This window comes from Micropterus salmoides, unplaced genomic scaffold, assembly GCF_014851395.1.
Source record: "Micropterus salmoides isolate LMB-PRFRI ecotype aquatic unplaced genomic scaffold, ASM1485139v1 Ms_hic_scaffold_10, whole genome shotgun sequence".
NCBI lineage: Eukaryota > Metazoa > Chordata > Actinopteri > Centrarchiformes > Centrarchidae > Micropterus > Micropterus salmoides.
The window spans coordinates 25,246,831-25,273,789 of NW_024040041.1; the positions used below are offsets into that span (position 1 = coordinate 25,246,831).

Consider the following 26,959-nt stretch of genomic DNA (forward strand, 5'->3'; position numbering starts at 1 on the left):
ATTAGAACCGAGCCTGGACTTTACATAACCAACACTGATACTCTGGACACAAAGACATGGAACTTCAAAGACCTCTGGCCCGTTCTCTGATGACAGTAATGATACTTTGATAATGCCAATTATACAAGCACTTTGTGTTCGAATCACGAGTCTCTCTCTCTCTCTTTTTCCCCTCTCTGTTTTTCATATTTTTCTCAATGTCTCTTGTTGTGAAAGTTTTGATCCTTACCCATCTGATACATGTCAAACAGGGAAACAGAATGTCCTCACCTGCAGCCCTCACCGTCAAGATGTCAGTGGGGAAGAATGCTAACTTGTTTGACATTTTTGTATCCAGCTGTTTACTCAGTACTCTTTTCCTCAAATTACCTTTTCCTTCATGCATGTGTATCTGTATCTCCTCTGAGGCAGTGTATTCAGGACATGTGTGAACTGTGTGTTCTGGCTGCTGTGATGCTTGGCTTGATTAGATTTCATTTTTTGTTGATTGTGCTTGTTTATATTGCTGAGGTTTAGTCCATGTGCTCTGGGCAGCAGAGGATAAATTTAGTCAAGTCTAAATATCTCTGTTTATTTGTGCATGTTTGCTGAATTGCTTGCTCCTTGTTTACAGAAGGGCAACTTATGTTTGCGATTGTGTCTGTAACTGTTCACATGTATGTCTGTGTGTATGTGGAGGATTGTGCACATGTGCTTGTGTCTTGCCCACTTGTCCGTCGGGTTGCACTTGTTGTTGGTGTCCCGCTCTTATCAGTGTGATTTAGGAGCTGCTAAATATTTGGACTGTCTCATCTGGAGGGCAGCCTGTTCTGCCTGCACCAGGAAGAACCAACGCCTCCAGGCCAACTGCGGCAACAGTGGATGGGTGGGGGTACTCGTCGTGGTGGGCCAGTGGTTAGAGCTGGTTTGAGCTGGGGAAAGTGCTATAGTATTTCAGGATCAGTGAGCAGTGGACACAAGATCATAAATAGAGTTTTTATTGCTGAGCTGCTATGCTGGGTGAGCCTCGGTCTTTCAGCAGGATCACAGCAGTGATATATGTTTCCCATGTGCCGAGGAAGGAGGGTGTGCGCCGCGGTGTAGGCAGAGGGGCACATCAGACAGCAGAAAGAGAGGACATGGCAAGGCTGGCAGAGCCTCCTGCCCTCCCTCTCCTCCCCCAGGGTTACCCCCTGACAATCTACGGTCCAGTGTCAGCCTACAGATCTCTGTGGCAGCCACAGCACGAGCTCTAGTCTCACACAGCTTCTACCTACAGCTGGACAACTCTTTCAAGTGTCTGCAGGCTTAAATAAGCATCTTTAGGAATTACCTATTAGGAGTTTAACAATCAAAATCTCAAGTGATCTGCTGCATCGGCTTGTGTGGGCGTAGTTTGATCACATGTAATTGTCAGTGACCAAAAAAATGTCATGCAATCCAAATGTTGCTAAATCCTGATTGGTGCACAATACTACGTGCCCAGAGGGGAATAAGGAAAAACAGAGACCTCAAATGTGAAAGAAAATAAGACGGTTCCAACTTAGGCAGAAAATACTGTGTTCATATAGGACCCCATCATATAGTAAAATTCTGTTGAAATCATTTTAAAATGAAAACTAAACTGTACCAGAATTAACCCAAAATAACACAATGCTTGTGTCACTTTTTGAGTTATTTAGTTAAAAAATATATTGTCACAAATAGATTGAAAATATGAAATGTCTCTCTCCTATATTGCTATAATGCGACTCACATTCAAAATGCAGACGGTGTAGCAGGTAAAAAAAAACTTTCCTCCCTGCAGTTGGCCCAGTTTTTGTGTTATGTGTACCCGGCAAATCTCTAAGGTAAACTTCATTTACACCAAATTTCACAAAAACAAAAACCAGTAATGGCATCCAAAGCCGAATGTAGTCAGATAAATTTAATACATTACTGGGTGTACTGTTTTGATGTGTTCATGGTCATGCTTATGCCATTTGAACAGAAGGCAAACTGACAAAACGGCAAGCATTAGTTTAAATCCACTACTGTAGGCAAGACAATGGACATGCTTTTTATCTTCAAAAACATGAGCAATCTTTGAGATTGTCTTATAGTCAGTCATATACGAGTGCTTTCTTTTCTATGAAGAACTGCCTCTTAATGCAAGTTGTGTAGGAGGGCAGAGGGATGTAATATGCTATGTGTGTTACGTTCTGTAGGTCTTCATTGAGGGTTTTGTTTTTACAACCATGCTAATTTGGGGCAGCTAGCTGAGTAGTTTGGCAGGAGTATGAGGAGGTTGCGTGGTTAAGGACCATAGAGATTTTTTTCATTCAGTGCCAGAGAGCTGCATTGCTCAAAGCTTTTGAGAAAACATCTGATGGAGCCTCTTGAGTGCTCCCAGATTGGCAACGTGAATAGCAGCTTTCATGGAGGCTGTTTGCCCTAATGTGTTTTCAAGCACACACACACACACACACACACACACACACACACACACACACACACACACACACACACACACACACACACCTGCATTTGGGTGTGTGAGTTTTTTCATGCATGTAGGTATGTATACATCATAGACTCCACTTTACTTTGGTCTGTGTGTGTGTGTGTGTGTGTGTGTGTGTGTGTGTGTTGTGTCTGAGCGGTTTGGCTGTTTATATAAATAACTTGAGGCAGAGGCAAAAAGCCAGCAGCAGAAATGCACAGCTGGGAGTATTTCACGAACTTTTCCAATGGTGATGTCTCAATCATTCACAGAGCTACTGTAGACCTACCTTTTCATTTATTTATAGAGACAGCAGTTGCATATGAAACAAACAGCTCCTTGCTCTCTGACTGTATATCCTGTGAAGGCTTCTTCTCTGACCACAGATCCCTCCATGGAAAAACTGAGGTGTTTTAAGCGTCAGCCTTTTTTTGACAGAAATGTGACTTTGCTCATTTGTCTCTTTCGATATCCTGGTTTCTGTTAACCCCCATATATCAAGCTGTCAGGTTTTCACAAGTACTTACAGCTAGTGTACAAAATTCGTAGCTGGGAGAAGCGTGTCATCTTACCTTCCATATTGTGCTTTTATATTTAATGCAGTTGCTGTTGCATCCGTAATTCAGCCATTCAGATTTGAACCTCAATGTCAGCAAACCTCATCAGAGCTGTTTCAGAAGCCCATTTACTCCCAGTTGTTTTCCTGTTTGCCTATCTGATCCAGGCACTGCTTGGCTGAGATTGTAGCGTAGCTAATGCTGCAGCATTTTGGCTTGCAGGGGTGCGCAGACAGCAAGCAGGCATGGAGTCATCACAAGTGAAACTGCTGCTTGACAGAGGGGCCTCACTGGGCCTCTGAGAGCCACACTGCAGCGCTCTGTCTCCCTCAAGTGGTGCGTCATTGCACCCCAGAACTACCACCATTGGGATTCCCGCTGTACAGTGTGATCATGTACACATTTGTGCCCAGTCTGTCTTTTGTTTCCTGATGTCTTTGTGTGTGTGTGTGTGTACACTGCAGGTGTCACTTTGTTGTGAGGGTGCTGACAAGCATGACTTACATCAGACAAGAACAGGGTCAGATTCCGCACACTCCTGTTCAAAGCTTTAGGAATCAGGGGTATTTTTGCCTGTGTGTCCTCTGCCGCTATCAGGTTTTAACAGGGTGGCTTTGTATGCCGGGTGAGCCAGGTCAGGCCAGACTGAGGAAAATGACACCTCCATTCACAGGAGACATGGGGACACACAGCTAACACTGGGGCGCTTCAGAAAGGGAGGGAGCATCAGTCATGTGTACTCAATATTGTAAGCGATATTGGTCTTTCCTCCTGTTCACTATGTCGTCCTCCCCTTTGTATTTATCCTGTCCTTTTCTTCTGTCACAGGTATGAAACGTCCGTTCAGCCCATCAGCTCTGCTGAACACCGAGCTGGACAGGAGAGAGTTTGGTGCCGGGCTAGGAGTGCAGATGGACGGCGAACCTTGCTGCAACACCCAGAATGAGGGTGCAGTACCAGATGAGCAGACACCAGGGGGCACCCTCTCTTCTGCACTCAACAGACCCAAAAGGGAGAGAAAGCAGCGGAGCTACACATTGTGTGAGGTCTGCAACATCCAACTCAACTCAGCGGCACAGGCCCAGATCCACTACAACGGCAAATCCCACCAGAAGAGACTCAAGCAGATCAGCAATGGCAAGATGCCAAGTAACACAGGTAGGCCTGGAGCACAGCTTGGCTGACCACGTTGTTTGTTTATAGTTGCAAAATCAGATATAAATGCTGAACAATGGATAACGTGCTCTGCCACTGGATTTTGTAACCCTGTCTAGCACAATAGAGCCATGTAGATTAACAGAATCCCACACACTGTTCACAGTCCGCTGTCACCAGCCTCTGTGTGCCAATCCCCCCTACTTGTATTCAATAGAAGTTAAACAAATTGGATTCTATTTGCTGAAATGTGTTCAGACAGAGCCTTGGGCTGAGGACGCACACACACACACACACACACACACACACACACACACAGTGGAGAATAGCTGGGTGAATTCAGCAAGTGAGAAGCTAATTAAGTGCTGGTTGTGTTTGATGGTTGTGTTCCTGGGAATGATGCGGCTAGAGTTAAGTTGGACATTTTGTCATTCTAGTCACAGCCTCGATTAGGACTTTGCTTCGGGGGAATCAGTCTCTCACTTAAATTTGACTCGTTGACACTCCCGGTTTCTCTTTTGCTCTTTCTTCAGCCTTGCCAAAAGGATGCGCACACACAAACTTAAACAAACTTAAACTTAAAACACACAAATACAAAAGTATGCAGACAGGGGCAATAATCTCACAGACCTTTGTTAAAAAACAAAACAAAAAAACAAAAACAGTTTGGAAACCAAATTCAAGCTCTAATTGCCATACGTTTTTTTATATATATATATATATATATATATATATGGAGACAGGTCGACTAAGGCGTCACAGTTGTACATGGCTGTTTAGTTGATTCTTGACACTGAGAAACATTATGATGTTGTCTCACAACAGCAGGTTCGTGAGCTTGAAGAGGTCTGAATTTACCAATCACATTGCCTACATCTGCCCTCCATAAATGCACACTGTCAATACAACCTCACAGATAATCTGGTCAGATGCATGTAATGTTATCTTAGCCTTCTGTTTCTGAAAGGGCTTGGCAGTATTTGGACTAGCACCATCTGTAAAAAGGCATAGGGTAACAACAGGATTTAAAATCTCTCAAAGCAGGTGAAATACTTTCATACTAGTGGAAGATCTGTATTGTTTAATGTCAAATGCTGAAAAGATATTTAGTTCTAAGGCAGCACTGGACTGAAGGAAGTAGGCTTATTTAATAGTTCAATTTCCAAGATAGCTGGAGGAATCCATGCTGAGAAAATACACCCTTGAGCAAGGCACTTAACTACCAACTGCTCCAACAAAGCAGCTCAGTGGACAACAGTAGGGGCTGGTTTCTGAGATGCTCTCTGTATTTCTGAAAATGTCCTTTAGTAGTATCTAAAGCAGGTCTTGTTAAATAAAAATGGATAAATCCATTTACAACACTTTTAATAATGAAATTCCCTATAGCTGGTGTCTGAGCAATGTTGTAGGAAGAGCTATATGTAAAACCCATTGTAGTGAAATGATCAGAGGATCATACTGTGAGCTCAAAGTGGTACAGTTCTTACACAAAATCCATAGTGACAACGAGTTTTTTTTCCAAATAAGTTATTGTTTTCCTTTTGAAAATCATGGATAGTTATTTGGATGACATTGCTTGGCATTTTTCAGTGTTTTGAGGGTGAAGCGGTTTCTTGAAATAACATCTATATAATTTTGTTGTCACTTTTGGTTACTGTGCAACAGAAAGAAAAACTGTGTCTTGTGTTCAGAATTGTATGTGTTAGCCTGTTATATTACTTTTAATTAGCACCTTTCTTTTTCCAATAATTTTTTTATGGATTTCCTTGTTGGGCTGCTATTATTTTACAATGACTGGTGCCTACAACTGTCATACCCATGGAGGGCTTACAAGGCTTAAAGTGAGGGTTTTCAACCTCTTGGTTTACAATCAAGAAACTATTTCAGTGTTCTTTGAGTAGTACACTGAGAAGTTGACAGCCAAGGATAATGATTAATCTGTGGCTCAGAGTCTCTCGTTGTATCACTCTTAGAGGAAGTAAATACTGAGATACAGTAACACTGTAATTCATTGAGCTTATGCTTTCAGAGTCTTCTTGTGAACAGTAAAGTTAATTTTTTGTTGATCTACTCTCACTGAAGGACCATGCGAGGCCAACGTCTAAAGCACCCAACGCCCCTCAGAAATGAATTGACTTTTTGTTTTTAAAAGGCGCTAAAATCCTATCATATACATAATGAAAGCATTACTCTTAAATATTAAATTCAAGAACAAATGCATTTAATAAACTTGCCATTTTTCTGGAAAGCAGTGTACTGTACTGTGAATGCTTATAACAGGTTTTTACACTGACGTTACTTTGTTTTGTTGTTATTTTGTCAGAGGTAAAGGAAAAACCTATTCAATTCAGAGTTATATTCAGCACCTAAGGAATTTCTTAGGCAGTAGTTATGACAGTTCATTCATCATTATACTAGTAGTCCTCCATCTGACATGGGGCGGAGCTAGACTCTCAGCACAGTTGGGGCGGGGCTTCATCACGGGGCCCACCTGCTACAGAGTCATTGGCCCAATCCCAATGTCCCCCCTCACAGACTCACAGACTTTGAGGCACGTTCCCGGGAAGTCCGTGAGGGCTTAAGGCTGTCCCACTGTCAAATCGTCAAGTGCACGAGGGCTCTCTCACGGACATTTTGAGCCCTTTATAGACCCTTTTCGTAAGTCCGCATTTCTGCAGACTTTGGCTGAGGGAATTGCCCACAGTTCATAGCGGTATGACGTGAAACGCGGGGGTTACCAGGGGAAGCCCGGAAGCGAGAGGAGTATCAAGGCAAATCCGCGTTATAAGAGAAGAAGAAAACAGTAAACAAACAAGAATCAACACCTACGCTGATGTTAATATTGTTGAAAGTTTTCTTAACTTAAGATGGTGCATAGAACACATGAAGTCAGAGGTATGCAGTCACCTTATTACACATTTATGCTATTTATTGTAGTTTTTTCTTAATGATGCTGTTTTGACCAACAATAGTGTAGCCTATTGATTATTGAGAAATATATATGATGACATTTACCTCTCCTCCACTCTGTAGGACAAGAACCTGACTTAAATCAGGCAAAAGCATAATATAAAAAGTGTGCAACATGTTTCAGTGTTGTCAAGGTAATGTGATAATGTGGCAAAGTGCTGTCCCGTTCCTGTTTACAGCATTTTGAGCCCTTGCAGCCCCCTGCGCTCAAGTGACGTCAGTAAAGTCTGTAAGGGTTCAGGGCTTAGGGCTTAGGGGGGACATTGGGATTGGGCCATTTAAACCAAGTTTACATGACCCCGGACTCACTCCGAAAGTCCACTGAGTCCGTCTGCTTCGCTGCTGCCAGAGCTGACAGCCATTCTACTAAATGTTTGTGCTCACACCAGAAGCGCCGCAGTGCATCCCAGCATCCAGCAGCACAGAGCAGATGAACCGGGCAGGAAGACACAGAAACGGCACAGAATTCGGTAAATTTCCAAAATAAAATACCCTTTACAGACTTCCGATCGTTTATCAACAATAAATACAGCTAAATCAGACAAAAAAGAAACATTTTTACTCCGTAGCATACTTAATCATCGTAGAAGAACAAAAAGCAAGCACGAATCACCAAATCAACAAAATCTAAACATGTCGGCAAAATCTGGCAGGCAAAACGCTCTTATTCTGAAATGCTCCCTGTGGTAGTTGCTAGATGCACCCATCAAGAGGAGGAACGAAACTGAGCCACAGAGAGCTTTGAAGAATGTAGTAGAAGCACAAAAAGAACAATTAAAAACAAGTAAATAACATGGAGCAGGCTACACGCTCTGCTGCTGAAACACTGACAGGCTTCTAGTGGAAATTTGACGCCGTAAATAAACCGCTGCGCACACGCAGCTTACGTCCCTCCCACAGAATTCCCATGATGCATGAGGGGGAAGGTAGTTTTGTTAAAATGTGCTAATAAGTTTGCCATTTGTTTGAAATATAAGTGTTACTTACATATGATTTATGTTTATTAAAACGTGCCTCCTTAGAATCTAGTGTGTTTGTTGGTGACTGTCAATCTTGTGGTGCTTTACCATTGAAACCAAAGAGACTGTTTAATTTGATAAGGGCTGCTGAATTTCCCAATTTAACGCAGTGTCATGTACTACTGGTGTTTGTTTGTGTTCACAACAGTCAATAGAGTGAAACTTCATGGTCAATGTAGTGGCCCTATGTCAGCGGCCTCCAGGCACCCATGCTACTTCTGCTTATGCATCTGACAATAGACACCTATGAAAATATGTCAACACTTGGCCCTACTGAAGCAGAATGTTGATGATCACAGAGGAGTTTACATTATGAACAGTGATTGTCAAAAGTGTAACTGTGGCTTTTTGTTGTTTTCAAAGAAAAAAAGAGGAGGAAAGAGGACATTTACACATTTTGTTTCTCAATGTGGGCAGCAAAACTTTTGTCCTGAAAATGCTAGTGTTCACAGAAAACTTTCAACAATAAACAGTGTTTACAGATTTATCTCCATTAGTGTGGTCAAGGCCTGAGATCAGCACATAAGTATTCAGCTTATTCTGAGCTGGAAATTGGGTTTTAGCATGTATACACAAAGTGCTTAGGTCCTACTTTTTGGTGAGAACTTCTTCACCCATAAAACATCCATGAGTCTAGTATTTCTGAGGATTTGTATGCTTCTGGGCCCATAAAAATATGGATTTTTATGTATACATGTTCAAATCTGTCTTGTATGTCCATATGTGTCTGCATGCATGCATCCATGTTTTGTGTATAAATATACACATACTCTGAAAAGGTGTGTGTGATTCTTTTAAAAGACACAAAAGTATTTATTCATTAATTCTCATGTATAAACACACACACAGTCCACAGCATTTAAGGACCTGGCACAGTTGGTTCTAATCAGCCCTTGTCAGTGGCAGTTTGCCTGATTCAGCATGTTCAGTCTGTAGCAAGAGCAGCTGGTGAGATGGAGCTGTCTTACTGGCTGCTCAGGCTAGCAAATCAGGTTTTTTTTATCATGCAGTAACTCCTTCATTTTCAACTTTTCTTTTTTATTCCACAAACAAAGACTGACCACGTCAGTTGAAGCAAAGCAAAACAAAACGTCAACATTTCTGTTTTATTAGACATTCTTGAAGGTGAGTCACAGTTATGGTGAAATGGTAGGCTACTTTATTTTGTTTGTGTCTCTAAATATATATTTTTGGATTAGAAGCTGATCAGTTAAATCTTCTCTCAGAAATGCAGGCCACATGTGCATGTTTGCAGTCATCTTACCGTTGCTCTATGCTCAACTGTAACTTTTAACAGAAGACATGAGACCGTGCAAATGCTTTTATCATTCTGCTTTGTCGTCGCTAGCTATTTGAGGTCAACTTGATGTGTCTGGGTGCTTAGATGCAACAGACCAAGCATTGAGCAAATTTAATAAATTCCATAATATACCACGAGCTGTCTAAACTCGCTGTTTGGTACACTGCTGCAGGTGATGGATACTGCATATATAAAAGTTTGTGGGTATATGTTTATGTGTTGTGTAGTGTCTGTGTGGCACAGGGAATGCTGAACTCTTGTGTTGTGCAGATTCTCTCTGACATGCAGTCACAATCACACAGCCTTATCTCTGTTCACCTTCTGCTGACTCCCTCAGGCAGCCAGCCCTGCTGTGTCCTCAGCTCCACCACAGCTTCTCCGCTGTGTATGTGTGTGTCTGTGTACATATGTGTGCATCCTGCATGTCTGGTTCAGATATTTTTAGAATTCTTAAATGCTGCAGAGTCTGTAACTTGTGCTGTGGAAACATAAATACGTTCATCTGTGTTTATGTACAGTAAGGCATATTGTATGGATGTTTATAGTTATATAGATTCAGACTGAATAACGAATAGAACATTTATTCATTGAAATCAGTGTGTGTGTGTGTTACTCCCAGCGAATCGTCTCCATGTCGGCGTGCGTTTCCTTCCCACTCTGCTTCACTGAGCTGACAGTGGGTTTAGGCTGTTTTTTTCTTCTCTCTCTCTCTCTCTCCTGTCTCCCATCCTTCTTCTATCTTCTTCCACATCTCTCCCTTCTTCTGGCATGGATGCTGGACATGTGGCACAGCCAGTCATACTGAAAGATAAATGTGCCAATGATGAAGTGATTTTACTCTGTTATCATGGAAATCATGCAGAGAAGCTTGCTGACGGATCTGGATGGAGAAGAGTCCAGATGTTTGGGTGACAATGTGAGTTCAGGTGTTAATTTATGCAGTTAATGTCCATTTATATCTTGATGTTTTGTAACGGGTGATTTTAAATATTCAGCGTGAATGCCAGCCTAGTTGTTGTTGTTTTTTTATACAAGAATTTTGAAATGAAGGTGGAAATGATTTATTGATGTTTAAACACCACATGTTGTTCCTTTAAGAGAATGTTTAAGGTGTGGCCAAAAATGTAAATAAAAATCCAGCACAAATAAGTCGTTTTTTCCCGTCAACTATGACTCAACTAGGCTGAAGTAAATAGGTTTCCTGAAGATAGAAAAAAGCTACTTAAGAAAAACAAAATCCGTAAGATAATTTTTACGTTGTCATGGCTTTTATGGCTCCTAATGTTGGCTATATTTCATCCTGTCCAAAAAGAAAAACAATCACAATGGTTGCAATATTTCAATGCCATGGAATTTAATTTTAACCAGAGCAAAAACTGGTTGTGGATAGATATTTTTCCAGATGTTGATATGTCATTGTTTATTTGCATTTAATGTGTTTAATATAAAACACCTTTTTCAAAACACTGAAACTTTGCAGTGTTGAAGAAAATCTGGCCAAATTGTCAGTTCAACATTTGTAATTCTATTCATTGTTATTTTCATAGAAATACAAGGAGCCCAGGTGAGTTAGTGATAGTTTGAGTCTAAATAATCTAATCAGACTTCAAGTTGAAAAGTCCAGATGCTCTCAAGGAATGTAATGTTTACACACAAGGTTATATCTGTGAAGTTGGATTCTTGTTGATTGTGTCATTGTAACCACATCCCCGCAATTTTTACATTTCACACAGCTGCTGACAGGAGTTGTGTACAATGCTCAAGGACACTGAGCAGAAAGACACATAGGCCTACAGTATGTTGCAGAACTCAGATCTGTGACCAGCTTTTTAACAAAAAATTTATTAACACTAACTATTTGTTTCAAAAGGAAAGGTCCTCAACCTCCAAGTTGGAAAACGTCCATTTAGACCAAATAAAATAAATTCTGGTCTTGTCAAAACTAGCTCATCTTCATGAATCATATTTGTCACAACCTTGCTCAACAGTAAGTGACAAAAGCAGGAAACCACGCAGTCTGAAAATAATAATAGATATTTTAATAAGTAGATTAAGCAAAATATACAATTGTAGTTCTCTGTCACATAAGTATGTATGCAGTGTATATGTGAGTGGAGGATATGGGTGTAGAACACAAAAAAACAAACAGAACAGAATCAGTCAGCAGGCCAGGAGAAGAGGGAGTCAAATCATCAAGTAGGATCCTTTATAGCCACCTGAGCCCCGCCTGCTCAGGTATGTTGCATCTCACATCAGGTATCAACTCCACCCACCAATTACCTGGGTTAAAGGGACAAATCACAGCAAGATACAAAGACCAAGCTGGGGCCAAAAGGAAATATATAGTTCTGAAGGTAATCATTCAGGCCCGGAGATCTGCCTTTATTCATTGATTTGAATGTTTTTCTTCTTCGTGACCAACTTCAGACTTTCACAACTTGTGACAGAATAGTTGAAAAGTACTGTTAATCTTTATGGGATCAGAGGTTTATTTCCCCTCTTTGGTCCTACTTGCTGAGATGTTTGCTAACCGATTATTTGTCCTTAACTTAAGAGCAAGTAGGTGGTTGGGTCGGTCACCATTCATATAGTGGTTGAGCCTAGTGTGATGAAAAATTAATTCTGCTTTCTGTCTTAACAGGCTGCTTAGTTCATCCAATAAATTCCATCTCTTGTGAATGTTTTCAGGCGAAATGTTATTTAGCATGCTTTGTAACGCTGCAATTCCAGTTTCCAGGGAATCAATATATTATATTATATATTGGTAAAAATGTACACAAGGCAGCCCTGGGATCAGACAGTGAAGTTGCATTCATATCGATGTTACTGAAAAGAGTTTTGGAAGCAAAATTACAATCAATTCTTGAAAAGGTCTTGTGTCAAGCACAAAAATAAGGAAAATTTCCTAATAGAAGGATTCATCATACACCAGATGTCAATTACTCTGTAATCATTAGCTAATTTCTGTAGTGCATTAGATGCCAGTCATTGAGCTCTGCTTTCTGTTACCCCTGTTTGATCAATATCATGAAGTTATACAGCACTGAAATCACCCCCTATCAAAAGCTGATATTCTGGAAGATCTAATAATATGGAGGCCAGTGAGTTATAGAGTCAGTAACAATTCCTTCAGGACTTTGAATGCTGACCATGAAAATGACAGAGCATTTGAACATTTTCTTTTAAGGTTTCGTTAGTAGTATTTTTTTGTCTGTCTATGCAAAACCTCTCTGTTGCTGTGGCTTTTGTTAGACGTTTATGTTCTTTCTTCAAATTGTCAAGTCATGTTAAAGGTACCTCGTAGAGGTTTGGCTGAGTCAAGTACCAAGATCAAGTTTTCAGAACTTCAATCTGACTTTAATCTAAGTCTCAAGTCTGCAGCTCTGGGTATTACTTCAGCTGGAATAATAATAATGAAATTGTTAGTGCATTTTTGTGATGCATCACTGCATGTGATCTTGTTTTAATTAAAGGGCATTTTCTGTAAACAGCCAGCCACTCCAACATCCATGTACACTGTCACTGGTTGCTTGTGGGTGTGTGTGTGTTTATTAGCTAGTAGACGCATGTGTGTTGGCGCATATGAGCGTGAAAAACCCCATTTGCTTCCTCTACCCCTCCAGTGTTGCCGTTCTCAGTGGAGATGTTGGGAGGCCTCGGACTTCCTCTGACAGGCCGTAATCCTCTATAATTAGTTTTGGTATTAATTTTGTTCAAGGACATGCAACCAGAATATCCAAAATATGGAGATGGTTATCTAAAACATATCACGCCCCAGATGGAAATGCTTTTTGCACATGGACTCACACACTTGCTTATACTCTCTCTCTGTCACGAACATACACACAGTTAAATTGCGCAGTACTATAAATAACTCTCCTTTTCGGAGCAGATGATCAAATGATGATGGAAGGGTATGGAGAAAGTCAGGGAGGAGAAAAGGGATGGAGAGAGTGGACAGCAGCCTTGCCTGATATGACCCAACAGAGGCGCCTGCAGATCTATAAATTAAAAAATAAACACAGTGTTTGTGTTAATTGTCTTTAGCTTTGTGAGGAGGCATAAATGTGTCATGTGTAGATGTGTTTTCTGTGAGAGACCGAACAGGAGGAGAAAGGCAGAATTTGCACTTGTTTTTTCATCGCCATATCTCATTTTCCTTTTGATTTGTGCTTTTTTTTGCTGTGTGTGATGTGAGCCTCCTCTTCACGGTTAGTCTCTTCATCATGGTCCCTGTCTGACTAGCTTTCTGGCTGTGTTTTAATAAAGCGTAAAGAATTGGATTAACGACAAGGATTTTCTGCTTGAATGCATTTGTGCATCTGCGTTTTATTTTTGTGCTGCCTTGCCTTTTTCCTATTTTTTTCTCCAGCAGAGACCAAAATGACTTCTCCCTCCCCATGCCTTTGGACATACACTGCATGTGCATACAGTACGCTGACTCTGTGTGGTGTTACTGTAGCAGGCTTAGTGTCTTGATCTTTGTACATGCTCGAGCGTTGCCTGTCTCTGGTTGGTTTATTTGATGTTATCATTGATTAATCAATTCTAAGATTAAGTATAAATTACCATGTAGCTGCTGGTTATTGGTTATGTTTTACCAGAAAACACTTGCTTCCTCTTTGTCATTTTGGCAATCATTAAAATCTCCACAAACCGTGATCAAAACTATTATAAAAACATGGTACAGTAAATAAAAATTATGATGAGGACATAAGAGATTGCAGTGACCTGTTTTATATCTGCATGAGTTAACCATACTTACATACAAATGATTTTTTAGTAACAAAAAGCCTTTTCTTCCTTCTTACTGTCTTTTCCTGGTGTTGGAAGTTGTGTAAATCTCCTGAAATGCAATGTGGCTGTGGAGTCCTGCACTTTGTTCCCAGTCCTCCACCTCTGTTCCCCCTGCTCGCTGTCCTCTTTCTCTCCTCCCTGCTTCTCCCCGACGTGCGCCCTCTATGTGACGGCAGTTCAAACTCTGGAAAAGGTCATCGGGCATACCGGGTCGACACAGGGCCCAGTAGAGCGAGAAACATGAGGAGCGGCGCTTATAAAGCCACAGGAAGAGGGGCGCATCTCTTAGAAATCATCCGATGTCTGTGTTTATCCGGGCTCTGACAGGTCGACTGGCTCCGTCTGTGGAGAAGGCCAAGCGAATCTCACTATGAGCCCTTATCTGGCTTGTCTGATACACAAACCCATATTGCCACAGCTGCCGCAGACATATCTGCTAAATGAATTGAACTGTTTGCCAGTTTGATAAATGTCAGAAAATATCAGTCAGTTTCAACACTATTTTGTCAATGGTCACCTAGCACGACCCTCCCTTTCTTTCTCACTCACCATTGCCCTCATTCCCTCTTACTGTGTCTATTTCTTTCTCAATCTGCAAATAGAGTTTTCCTTATTGGGTTTTTATTGGCACAAAAGTGTTTTAAATGTGTATGAATGCATATAATGGAGAACATTTTTTCCAGCTCCTCCAATACACACTGAACATCAGTAGACATTTTACATTTGATATAGAAACAACAAAAGTACAATGTGACCTGATGAGCCCCTCTCTCACCCTCTCTCTTTCTCTTTTGGCCAATTTTGCCCTCTTCCCCCAGTGGCTCACTGCAAACAAGCCTGAGAGAGGCTTTCTTTCAGGGCAGAGAAGAGTCCTTTTAACCCCCCCCTCATCTCGCCTCCACCTTAGCCGTCCTCTGAGCCCCATCATTACAGGCCTTTAGAAGGGCAAAATTACAGCAGAGTGACTTATTACCAGCTGTATTCAGCGAAAGGGGCAGAGGTCAGAGCGGGAAAAGGTTGGCCAGAAAAAGGGGGAGTGAATGATAAAGCAGATGAGGGAGAGAAAAAAAAAAGATTTTTAAGAAGTTCTAAGAGGGGAAGGCTCACATCAGCGAGACTAAGAGAGAGGGAAGGGGTAAAGATTAGAAAGGATATTGAAAGACTGGCTGAATAGGGAGAATGGGTGGTGTGAGAGAGAGAGAGAGAGAGAGAGAGCAAGAAGCAGATATAGACAAACACTGTCATTTACCGAGTGAGGTAGAGCTGCCTGCTAATGGACACATGATAAATGGCCCCTGAAAGTTTGCTCTGTCTCACAGTTCCCAAAGTTCACACGTACCTCCCATCCTGCACGTCCAGTACCTTGCCATCAGAAGCAATGCACTATGGGATGCAAGAACCTGCACTGCTGAGGAGTCTTTGTCTGCCAACACTGGGCTGTTAGAGCATAATTTTTCGGAATTTGATCTAATCTCATGAGAGCCCTTGTATCACATCAAATGAGTGGAATCAGCTGCAAAGTAGTCTAACAGTGTCGGCGCGTTTGCTAGTGCACAGCACGGTGGACCTCGGGAGACCCTTGCTGTGTCGTACACAAAACTGAAGTAGACAAGCTTTAGTAAACAGATGTAAACTAGGTGGAAAGGGATGAGAGCGAGAGTGGGAGGAGGGCATGTGTGATGCACTAACAAACACAGAAATAGACATCTCACTGGCTTAGGCGACATTAGCTTTTCACCTAATGTACCCACCAAGGAAAACACACTCACATCCTTGTGCCTTTATTTCACACTGACAAACATATTTTCCACATCTGTGTTTGTACCAAATGTAAACAAAATCACATGATGACACAACCAAGCGTTAACATGTAATGTATATGCAGTAGGATACAAAGGGAAGCCGTGAGGAAGACTGCAAACTGAGGTTACTGTAGCAGTGCCCTTTTCCTGGTGACTGTTTGTTTGGTCGCTCGATCAACAAGCGAAGGTGCAGCACAAGACAAGTGTTCATTTTTGTAAGTTATATAAGAAGGAGTCTTTACCGGGGAAGCTAATGTTCAAAATCTTGTGTCGTTTAACAGGCTGCTGTCTGGCTGTTCATCAATGTGTCCAATCAATGTCTTGTTATATGACATGCCGCTGACATCACTGCTGTAACCAAATATGGTTTAAAATGAAGAAAATTGATTGGCTATATCAAAAAAAGTTATCTATATAGAACTGGAATATAAATGTATCATGTAATTTATCAAAATAAAAAGCATGCAGTTTTATTTCAGTTGGATTTTAGAATCACAAATGGCAGATTGTAATTTAATTAAATAAATAAAAGCAGTCAAGTCAGTTTTATTTATGTAGCCCAAAAGCATACATTTCTCTCGTGTGTTTCACAATCTCTTCAACATACAACACCCAATATCCTTACAAGAATTTATATGGATAGAGAGAACAAAAAAAAACAGAGTGTCCATAAGAATTACAGTGTTTTTGTGCCGTTATAGCTGAAGTTGTTCCAAATTTAATAAGGAAAAAAAAGCAAATGCACTGGGAAACATAAATGATTTAATAGGAAAAACTTTCCTAGAAATAGGAGATTTTTGTTTTAATGTTGTTTATGATGATCTATATCACTGGGGTGGTGATGGCGCAGTGGATCGATTTAAATGAATAATGCTACATTGTGATATTTTTAAGGACAGGATGGAATTTGAACCAATTTTTAGTCCCGACATTCATTCACCTGACTTGTGATCCTGCCTACTGTACTGTAGGCATGCCACTTCATAGAGGTTTTATGCAAATGCTCCTTGTTCTCTGCTGAGCATAGCCAAAGGAGACAACTACAGCTCCTCTGGACTCTCCCACACAAACATGCAAACACACATACACGCACAAACTGTGCCATTTAGAGAGCAAGCGAGGCAACTCATGGATGATTTTCATTGTTATTCATGTATTAATTTATTCGGTCATGGCAGACGTGAAACAGGCCTGTAATATGCAGATGTGGGTTTGTTTCTCGATGGGAATTTTCCGGTCCACTGCCTCTAGCTGCCACTAATAATAAAGACAGCCAAAGAAGGTGGAGGAGGAAATGGGGGAGGGGAGGTGTAGAGACGGAGAGAGAAAGAGAGAGGGAGAAATGGGAGTTACAGAAGGAAGGTTGGAGTTGTCAAGATGCCTCCAGTCATACACCAGCTCAAACAAATCCCCCACTCCCTTTTCTCCACACACATACCTACTCAGACACACACATGCAGTGACCAGGTGTAAGCTTGCTGTGAATGATCTTGTCCTTGACATGAAGGTGAGCATGTAGAGCTGTCCTCTCTCTATTGTTGACAAGACACCTGAGCAGCTGCAGGCTGTTTAGATCAGCAGAAGGAGCTGATTTTAAACTGGCTACGGTTAATGTAACAGCACATTAAGATACGAGGCAAACACTTCTACTTCCTACAGAACAATTAAAACTCAAAATGTGGCTTAACATGAAAAATAAAAACTATAGCCAGCAACTTTTTTGACCCTCGTCAACATTAGCTTTTAAATCTCAGCTCATAAAGAAAACAAATATCTATGTTTTGCAGCTACTAAAAAGCTAATGCATGTGTATGTGCTGCTTCATTGAAATGCTTGCTGTGAGTGGTGCAGACTTAGTAAGGAAATAAGCTGTTAAACAAACTGAATGTGTCACTACCCAGGACATAAATAACCAAGGACTGTAAGACACCCTGTAGGCAAGTGGCTGTGAGACATGTTTTCTGCGTGTTTTGTGGTGGTGTGGCACCGGGGTTAGTTCCTGCGGGAGGGTCATAGGCGTGGAACATTGCCATGCCGGAGGAGTAATGATGTCAAAGACAAGATGCTAACAGGCAGCGAAGGATTCTCTTTATTTTCTCTTCCCTGCTGAATATATAAGAGATATTAACCCCCTCCTGTCTCTGTGATTGAGTGGTGCAGTGGCAGCTAGAGGAGCGGAAACGGAAAGAGGCCCTGGAAGAGTTCATACAGGGATTGATGCAAGTCAAAGCCAATCACACAGGGATGAAACTCGGATGTTGAGCTATTTAGAATTAAAGACGATGGAACAAGAGACATGAAGAAGGAGAGGCAGGTGAGAAGAAACTTTAGATACACATATGCTGTTATTGTCAGCTGAGACAAATTTTTTTTAATATAATGAACATGTAAACTAACAATTGAAATAAAATGCTTGCTAAAGTCTTTGTTTATTACAGTTTTAATCATACTTATAATTATAATAGATAATAGATAATTCTATCTTTATCCAGTTTTGGAAAAGTTTTGAACCTTTTTCTTTCATGCACTGTACATATATGCTTCATTTACAAGAAATATTAATTGAAAACTAAAAGGCTTGATTAAAATTGTGTAGCAATACTGCAAACTAAGAAGTGTCATAATAGGTTGAAAGCTAATTAGTGACAGTGTCAGCTTTATGACTTTAGGACTCGCAATTGACACTTTGAGATGTGAGTTTTCAGAGTAATATGAGACCACAAACAAAGCTCCAAAGAGGCTGAAAAAAGCAAAATGGCAAGATGCAAACAAATCAAACTTACTTAGGGAAGAATTTCAGGAATGTACATAATCAAATAGCATCAACGAAGACAAGGGAAGTTTACCCTTATACTACTAACTTGCTAAAATAAACCAGTGGTAAAACACTTTACAGATACAAAACAGCCTTGAATTGATTCCCTGGTAACTCATCTATTTAAGCGCATACAATTAAGACTTCTTACTTACGGTGGCCTCGGTTTGATTCCAACCCTTTGCTGCATGTCTCTCTCTCTCTCTCCCGACATCTGTCTCAGTCCAATAAAGCAATAAGGACAGGAATGCCCACTTAAAATTATGTACAAACAAATAGCAATGAATTGTCCATTACAAGTAAAAAATTTTCAAGGTCTAAAAAATTTTGTTGAATGCTTTTCCTTTCTCATTATTGTGATGTGTATCTCTACGCACCTAGTCGCCAAAGCATCTTCCTTGCATCTGTAAAAACAACTTGACAATAAAGCTGTTTCTGATTCTGATAAAATGTTTGTACATTTCACAGAAAATATTTGTCATGCATTGTTTGCATCCATGTTTGCGAGCTAGCAGTCTTCTTCTTCATTGTCTTTGTTGGGATATTGGTAGGTATATTATATTATTTGGTTTATTATTAGTACTGATGCATAAACATGCAAGAGGTATTTTATTTTAGCAGCTGTGTTTCTCTTTTGGATTAATCTGCAAAGTAACTACTTCTAAAGCTGTAAAATAACTGTGGATAAAAATAATGATAATCAAGCAAAATACCTCAAAATTGTACTTCAGTACTGTACGTGGTTACATTTCAATGCTGCTATAAACACAAACCTCACTCAATCCATCATGCATGCTGACATCTTGTTCTCCTGTGATTTGTAGACACACGCATGGCTATCTGGAGCTGAAGCCCACAGGCATGCACCCAGGCCGGAGTCCAAGCTGTGTCAAATCAGCAGAGTCTTCACCAGAGGCCAAATCTGTAGCGTATAATTAGCTTTTAATCAGCACCCTCATTCAGGCGAGCAGTAAAGATTAGCCCAGCTTGGGCTCTGCTTAAAATAAGCATTCATAAATGCGTGTGAAAGCCTCTGACCCATCACATCCAATCATACACACACAATACCAAGCTCCCTCCCTGCTGTCCTCTCTCTACTCGCGTTCCCTGCTCATGCCTGTAAAGCTCCTCTTTATTTTCCCGTCTCTCTTCCCCGTCTCTTCTCTGAATTTGTTAACATTTTCCAGGGATGTTGGTTCTACCAATCCTCAGTTTTAAAGAAAATGTACAATCCAGTTCATTGTTTGCCAGTGTACAAGGGCACAAGGACACGCACTCACACACAAACCTATACATAACCAAACAAGCCCGACCTTCATGACACCTTCTGCGCTGGAGGGTCTATTTGGATAATCCAATATGGAGAATTTAAAGTGAGTGTCTTTATTAAAAAAGCTGCTGGGGTTCGAGAGCGTAACATTTTAGATGAGCTCTCCCCCGTCTAATCCCTGCCTCTCTCTGGGGTGAGCTACAGCATTTATGCCAGTAATGAAGTGCAGTGAGATGAAAGCGTTTTTAATGGGATTTAGTTAAACTGGGACACAAACCAGAAAGTCAGGGAGAGTGGAGGAAAACGCTTCCTCTACATCACAGCCAACGTCATTGTTATTTCTGCTCTCATGCATGATTGGCTTGCATACTGCTATTATTTAATGAATATGTGTGTCACCTCTCTTTTCTATTGGCTGATAAATGTCAATCACAGACCTTCTGTTGTTTTTCCAATTGACTCTGTAATTTTCCTCCTTCCTCCTGCTCTCCACTCACTCATCCTCTGCTGGTCGACAGTGAACAAGGAATGACCATAGAATATCTTGCAGGTTGAGTCAGCACATTGTGTTTGTGGGGGGGTTTGTTGTTTTTTGTTTTTGGTGAGAGCAAGTTTGTTGGGAGGCTGGCTGGTTCAGGTTCAGTCTCTAACAGCCAAATATGTTCTGATTCGCATCTACAATATGTGTGTGTGTCGAGAGCTCTAGCTGTAGAGATCTGCAAGGTGACATTGGGCAAGACTGTGTGTTTGCTATACTATACTGTATCTATCTTACATAAAGGCATTATGTGCAGTAGACTGTTGGTGTGCAAAAGGAAATATATTTTGCTGGAAGTTGAGACAAAAGCTACTATCACAGTACTATCTTTCTTTGATGATCTGGACGAAACCGCAGACACAGCACATCCCAGCTTCATTAAAGCAACAAGAGCCCAAACTAGTAAAAAGATGTATATAACTTTGCCACAAAACTCTGTTTACAGAATTGTTGATGTTCCAAAATGTAAATGATGGGATTTGAGAGGGAAATACATTGAGATTTTTGGGCTGATTGAACAGTAGTTAGATTTAGACGTCATGATTGATGGCACCAAGGGTGACTTTAGTCTGAGGTCTGAGCCAGTTGTGGTTGACAGTTGGGGGAAATATCAAGGATTCAAATTTTTTACCTTATAGTCCAGTTGCCACCAGTTGTTCCAGATTGTGTGTGATTTATTGCTGGAATTGGGACCAGTGTTGCCACTGAGGAGCAAGAGAAATACCACAAAAAAGCCTGAAAACCGAAAAAGTTGCGTTTTGGGGGAATTATCCTATAATCCATTTGATCTAGGGCTCAGTACGAAAAAACTGTTGAGGTGAGGTTTACCTTGGTTTTACATTTTTCACTCACCTTCAGCAATTATTTTCTTCATCAGTTTCTGCATATTTTTCAGTTTAAATGATCAAGGCAAATTGCTTACAAATGTCTATTTCTATTTTGCTAAATTAGCACTCAAAATGTTTTGCAGAATTATGCAGATTGCCTAGATACAGACCCCTAATTGTAGTCTACATGTTGCTAATTGTGTTGTCTAATGTATTTTTTATAATCCAGATCTGTGTTGGTGGGTGTTAGTGATTAATTGTGGGGTGTCTGTGCTCTGTATTTATTTTTTAGTAGTCTTCAGGTCAGTTCTCAGCTTTAGACGGGCCATACCCTCTGACACTAGACAAAGCAAAATGGGATTTGCATACCAGGAAACAAATCACTGCGAACGGCTGTCGCAGTTAAGCGTTCGGTCTGTGAGAACCAGTGTGTGTGACCAGCGCAGAGTCCAGCTCGCTCCAGCCAGCCAATGATCCTGCTGCTGCTGTGATGAGTTTGGCTCATGACCTCCTCTGGGCCATGCTGCCATATTGGCCCCCCGCTTATTGTTCTGTCAACAGCATCTGTTAGACCCGATAACAGGATTAGACCAGCCCCCTATAGGCCGGCTGGACCTAGCCTGGATTAGCCACCAAGGCCTATGTTTTCATATGTGTGTGTGTGTGTGTGTGTGTGTGTGGATGTGAATTTTAATTCAGGGTCCATCCCTTCTATCCTAACCAGCTCTGATCCTTTCTCTCATCCTGTATTTAACTCCTAATTTCATTTTTCCTGTCATATTTTTCCTTTATCAGTGCTATACTTTCCAGATTTTTTACAGCACAGAGAGCCTGCACTTTATGCCTTCAGTGCAAGGATGGACATTTATATTAAAAATGGGCTCTGAAGTGCCAAGTAAATTGAGCATTATTATCCCAAACAATGGATTGAAGGTTATGTCAAGGTCCAGTAGTGTGTTTCTCATGAATATTACATATTCATTACACGCCGTCCTGGTTTTCCAGGTAATATAGCGTTTCCCAGGTCAAGAAGCATGCATATAGATGAATCCCCTGGATCGGAATCAGTAAAGCAGTATGATGATAATCTCTTCCAAACCATTTTCTTGTTGGTCGTGACGTCTCCAAAGTCATTCATCAGAAAATCAGTACAAGAGACAGGCCAACAATAACTCCTAAAGTCGGGGAGACAAAGACAAAGACAAAGACACAGAAAATGGCTTTGACACCGAGTACGGATGTGGGAGGTACACAGGAAAGGCACGATCCCAGGATACACAGTGGGAATCTCACAGGAGTGTGTCAACAACATCCCCAGCCTCCTCGACTTTCCCCTGGGAAAGTTCCCCCCTCCCCATGTTTTTCTCCACTGAGAATATACCTGCCAATGTGGTCATGCTTCTGTGACATTCCTGCCACGCTGTGCACTGGTTGATCTGTTTGGTTCCACCAGGAATTTGGCAGTATTTTGGATTAAAACATGGAAAGTTCTCTACTGTCTGTGAGACCTGTGTGTTTTTCCCATGTCTGTGTGTTTGTGTGTCAAACAAACAGGTGAGACCTCGGGTGAAAAAAAATCTCAATCTGACTCAGAACAGTGTAGGGACTGTGAACAAGAATCTGAGGAGAAGAGTAAATACACTAGTTGTCAGTCACGTACCTCTCCCAATCCTCTCTTCTCGGCACTGCCTTTCTAATCTCCATCCAGCTCTCCTTCTGGAGCTGTAATCAGGGAAAGGACTTCCAGTTACTTAAAAGATGAAGGTATTGTGTGGCTTCATGTCATGACACACTATCATACACACGGTTTTTGCCCTCCCTTAACACCGTTTCTCTCCCTGCTTGAACTGACATGCGCGTTGCCATGAAAATTATTTGAGACATTTCACAGAAAAGTGGCTTTCCCATTTCCTCTTCCATGCCTGCTTGTCAAGAGCTGCATTTAAAATGGCTGGCAGATGCCACGCTGCAGTGTGGTGATTATTGGCGTGTACAGTGTGTCACCGCGACGCGCTGTGTCAGGCTGCACCATTCATTTCCGACCAGTCAGATTAATCACACACTGTTCAGAAGAGGCCACTGCCACTGGTCATGCTTTCTAACAGAAGCAGAGCTGAGGGATGGGCTAAGAAGCTGAGAGCTGCAGTTTTAATCTCTCCTGGCCTCCACTTCAGGCCAACTGGTTGCTCTTTGCACACACATTCTCAGTATACTGCACAATACAGCATGGAGTATATTTTAAGTCAAGAAACATCAATCCTTAGTTTTATAAAAAAAAATATGCAGTGTGTACACTCTGAGTTCACATTTTCAGGTCAAAGGCCTCTAAATAAATACCCATTAGGCCATGGATCATTGATTAGATTCTGTCTGATGGATCCCCATCGGAAAAAAATGTTGTTGTGGATATCCTTTTATACAGACCAAGTATTGCAGGACATGAAGAGGAAAAATAAACCCTTAACCTAATCTTTCCTATTTTAAACATTCTTTTCAAATCTCCCTAGCCTTGACCATAATTTATTTGCCATAACAACAATTTTTTCCTAGAAATAACAATAATGTAGTTGCCATGCACAAGTATTTGCAATACATATTCCAAAACATTGTCATTATAGCAACATATAATCAGCAGTATTGTCCTCTATATGCATTCTGTCTGCCGATAGTGTTGTGTCCAGAGAGTACCCTAGCTCTTTCCCTATGGATGAGAGGCTCCAGTCCCAGCAACCCTGTTCAATTTTGATCTCTTCATTAAATTTTCTGATATTATGATAATAACCAGGTTCCTCCTCTTCATTGACAAGCCCCTCAGAATTCCCCTCTGGGGAATTGTTAGGTGCCCTTTTAGAAAACCTCCTGTGGGCAGGCGACGTCCCCTCTTCAGGTGATCAATGTGTGGAGCTCCTTACCCACAAAGTGGGTCACACTTAAACTGCAGTTGAAAACGTTTTTAAAGGGGGATAAGTCATATAGTCATGAACCCTCAGGTGTTTATGGTATTTTTATTGTATCATTGTTTGTGTTTTGTATTATTCTCTCTGTGTGTGTGTTTTCCTATTGAGTTTTATGTATTTGAACAGTATAGAGGTCCATCTGGGGACGTGTGTTGCAAACCAGCTAAGGCTTTTGTAAATGATGTGGTTTGTTGCATTGGACATGTTCTTAAAGTAAATGTTATTTAAATAAATAAAAAGTATTACAATGTATGAAATGGGTGGATAGTTGGACAGATGGACAAGTAGAGCTAGGGCCATGGTTGTGGCCTTCTTACATAGGCAAATTAGGTTGTTTTGTCTGCAGCCTGAGAGGCTGAACTCAGGGTATGAAACCATCTGAGGCGACAGAAAGAATGAAGACTAATCAATATAGACACTCCCAACATTACTCTTACTGCCCTCTCTTCAAGCCAATTAATAGTGAATTATTATTGTGAGAGGGTGATTGCATTGTGGACTAAATTGAGCCTGATTATCTCTCCCTCTCTCTGGCATAGTAAGAGGAGGAAACTGTAAGGGCAGGCAGAGAGCTTCAGACGTTTTGCAACTTTGAACAAAAAGGCGCCGTCTCCCCCTCTCTGCCTCGCTCCTCTCCCTCTGCCTCGCTCCCCTGACAGAGCTGCTCTATCTGTCTATTGTCTCGCCATCACATTGACTCCCTGTCACTGCCTCTATCTATTATTCGAACTCTTCTGTCTGTCAGTCTCTCCTGCGCTCTTCCTCTCCACACTGTTAGCCTGTTTCTGTCAAACAGTTTTTCATTCTGTTTCTTCTCGTCGGCCCCCGCTCTTTATTCCGACACTTGCTCTGTCTCCTCTTAACAGGCATTTTATCATATATCACCACATCTGCCTCTGTGCGGGCACACACCCCAGGCGTGTGTCTGTCCTGGGTCGTCTTGATGAGAGTTCACACATGCAAGTGCACACACACACTTAAGTCCACGTCAGCATGCACACACACACATGCTCAAAGTTACACACGCACACACACAGATGGTGTGCAGGTGTAAGATGTGACATAGTCCAGATAACAGGCCATCGCCTGCTTTAGTCTGCGTTGCAATATGAAACAGCTGAGGCTGGATTCCAGTGACAGTGTTCATTCTCTCACTGCCTCTCACTGTCACTGCATTTGTGGCTGTAGTTTCTTTTTTCCTTGTCGATCCTCCGATATACTCGTCTATCTGCTAGTGGGCCTTGTGCTATCCCCTGTGATTGTCTATCCCATTTTTTTGTTTGTTTTCTGACTCAAAGCAGGGCTACTAGACAGTTTACAGCATCCAAACAATAAAAATGTAATAATGTTCCTTTACTGGTTTTATATCTGTTTGTAAGCCTGCAATTACTATATGATTATGTTTTTACAGTAATAATTCATAACTTCTACCACAAACGTAAAGCCTACTTTTTAATGGCTATACCTCTGGTATGACTCACACTCATGTACTGTAGTGACACAGTTACGCATGCATACACACTGGATATGCACACACACTGTTGCTATGTGGTTTATTTTCTACAGTATGTGTGCATGTTTGTTTATTTGTGTGTGTGTGTGTTTGTATGCAGAGGAGGGGGTGGTGTTTGCAAATTTTGTTCGGTCCAGTAGACCCCTCCCAGTCAGAGTGGAGCTGTCTCAGCTCATCAGCATTAGACTCGCGTGGCACCCTGATCCGCCCCGACAGTCAGCCACAGGAAATGATGGGACGTGACACCGCCCACAGCACCCATGTGACCCGACGTGCGGGAACGGGCGGGCAGGCAAGCCGGAGAGTGGGGGTGTTGGATGGGATGGAAAAACAGGAAGGCAGCGAGGTGATGTGACCTCACAATAGCAGAGGCAGAAACCATAGCACCGCCTGGCACAACACAGACGCACGACACCTTGGCGAACACACACACATGCACAGACAGACAAATCTCATACACATGTACACAAACAGACACACACACAGCGACAGTAGGTGCAGGCCTTGGCTGCTGTGATATGTTATCCGGTTGAATGGCGGTGAAATGAATCTCAGCATGCCTGGCTCCTGATATTTGGGATCGTGCCATTGTCTTTAACTCCACATGCCTCAGCTGCTTCCAACCAAACGCACACACAGACATAAACGTGACCATACACACAAATACACACAGGTGGGTCCAAGCTGATTATGGCGTAGACAGAGAAAGCAGCCGCCACTGGAAGAAAAGTAATTTAGTCTAAAGCCCCTTTCACACTGGACAAAAAAAAACACTAACACCCACTAACATCAGGGCTTTGTCTTCAGTGGGAAAGGGTGCAGTCGGCATTCATTCCCGGATCAAATTACTCTGAAGTAGTCATGAGTATTTATCAGCTTCAGCTCCGATCAGCAGTGATGGAAACGTGACACCCAGGTGGACACATTGATTTTTGCCCCTGTCCAGTAAGATGGTCAGGAACGTTATTTGTGTTTTTT

General features: G+C 41.5%; 1 protein-coding gene across 3 annotated transcripts in view; it reads left to right on the forward strand.

Moving 5' to 3' along the window:
- Window positions 1-26,959, forward strand: part of znf385c (zinc finger protein 385C) — a 159,465-nt gene that overhangs the window by 61,549 nt on the left and 70,957 nt on the right. For all 3 annotated transcript variants that reach the window (XM_038704596.1, XM_038704614.1, XM_038704605.1), the window contains exon 2: window positions 3,847-4,176. In XM_038704596.1, the coding sequence (XP_038560524.1) occupies window positions 3,849-4,176 (328 nt within the window). In that variant the 5' untranslated portion in view covers window positions 3,847-3,848. The remainder of the gene's footprint in view (window positions 1-3,846; window positions 4,177-26,959) is intronic.